Source organism: Chaetura pelagica, unplaced genomic scaffold, assembly GCF_000747805.2.
Source record: "Chaetura pelagica isolate M959 unplaced genomic scaffold, ChaPel_1.0 scaffold134, whole genome shotgun sequence".
Lineage (NCBI taxonomy): Eukaryota > Metazoa > Chordata > Aves > Apodiformes > Apodidae > Chaetura > Chaetura pelagica.
In genome coordinates, this window is record NW_009953105.1 from 126,850 (window position 1) to 127,758 (window position 909).

General features: G+C 42.0%; 1 protein-coding gene across 1 annotated transcript in view; it reads right to left on the reverse strand.

The window, feature by feature from the left end:
• Nucleotides 1-909, reverse strand: part of PRR5L (proline rich 5 like) — a 29,632-nt gene that overhangs the window by 5,734 nt on the left and 22,989 nt on the right. Inside the window, exon 7 of the mRNA XM_009997279.1 lies at nt 371-497. Within this exon, the coding sequence (XP_009995581.1) occupies nt 371-497 (127 nt within the window). The remainder of the gene's footprint in view (nt 1-370; nt 498-909) is intronic.

Consider the following 909-nt stretch of genomic DNA (forward strand, 5'->3'; position numbering starts at 1 on the left):
GTTCAAGGGAAGGTTGGATGGGGTTTTGAGCAACCTGGTCTAGTGGGAGGTTTCCTTGCTTACTGCAGGAGGGGTGGACTAGATGATCTTTAAGGTCCTTCCAACTCAAACCATTTTATGGCTCTACAATTCTATGACCTTTTTGAGATTATAGTAATAGTTAACTCAGTCATGAAACACAAAAAGCCTGTCACAAAAATCTACATTCAGAAAAATACTAATCAGGACCTTCTCCAAGGTGTTTTAGCCTTTGTTTTCTGTATCTCATGGAGTAATGCACTGTCTTCTTTTCTAGCACAGATGTACACTACGTACACTACCTCACATTAACCAACTCAGTGAGAGCTTCTGTATGATATGTATGTCTTACCAAGCAAACAGGTGCTACCAGAGAAGCTGTGATCCTCACACAAACCCAAGTATGGGGACACCACTTGTTTGACCAGTTCTTCCAGCTGTAGATAGCCCTCACTGGGGCCAGTTGGCTCATGGACACTCTGAAATTTAAACAGAATTGACAGAAAAAGTCAACATTACCCTTACATAGTTTTGAGTAAGGCTTTTGAGTAAAGCCTGGGGTCTGTCAAATATCTCTGCACTGTAATATCGTAAGTGTATCAGTAAACCACTTGGAGAAGCACAGCTGATAAGTTTAAATGTTGGGTCAGGTGTCATTCAGGTTAACCTCCTTGCTCATGTCACAGCCATGGCCCCTATAACCATCAAGCAGCTGGCTGTCTTTTTTCTGACCAAGGGATAGGAACGTACTAGGTACAGGCACATTGAGGATTTGCACAGTGTAACTACAGTGATATAATTATACTAGGGCAGTTCTACCAGGAAATGTCTCTTAGTAGAAAAGCCTTAATGTACCTTGGTCAAAGCACCACTCTTTTCCTAGGCAGGAAT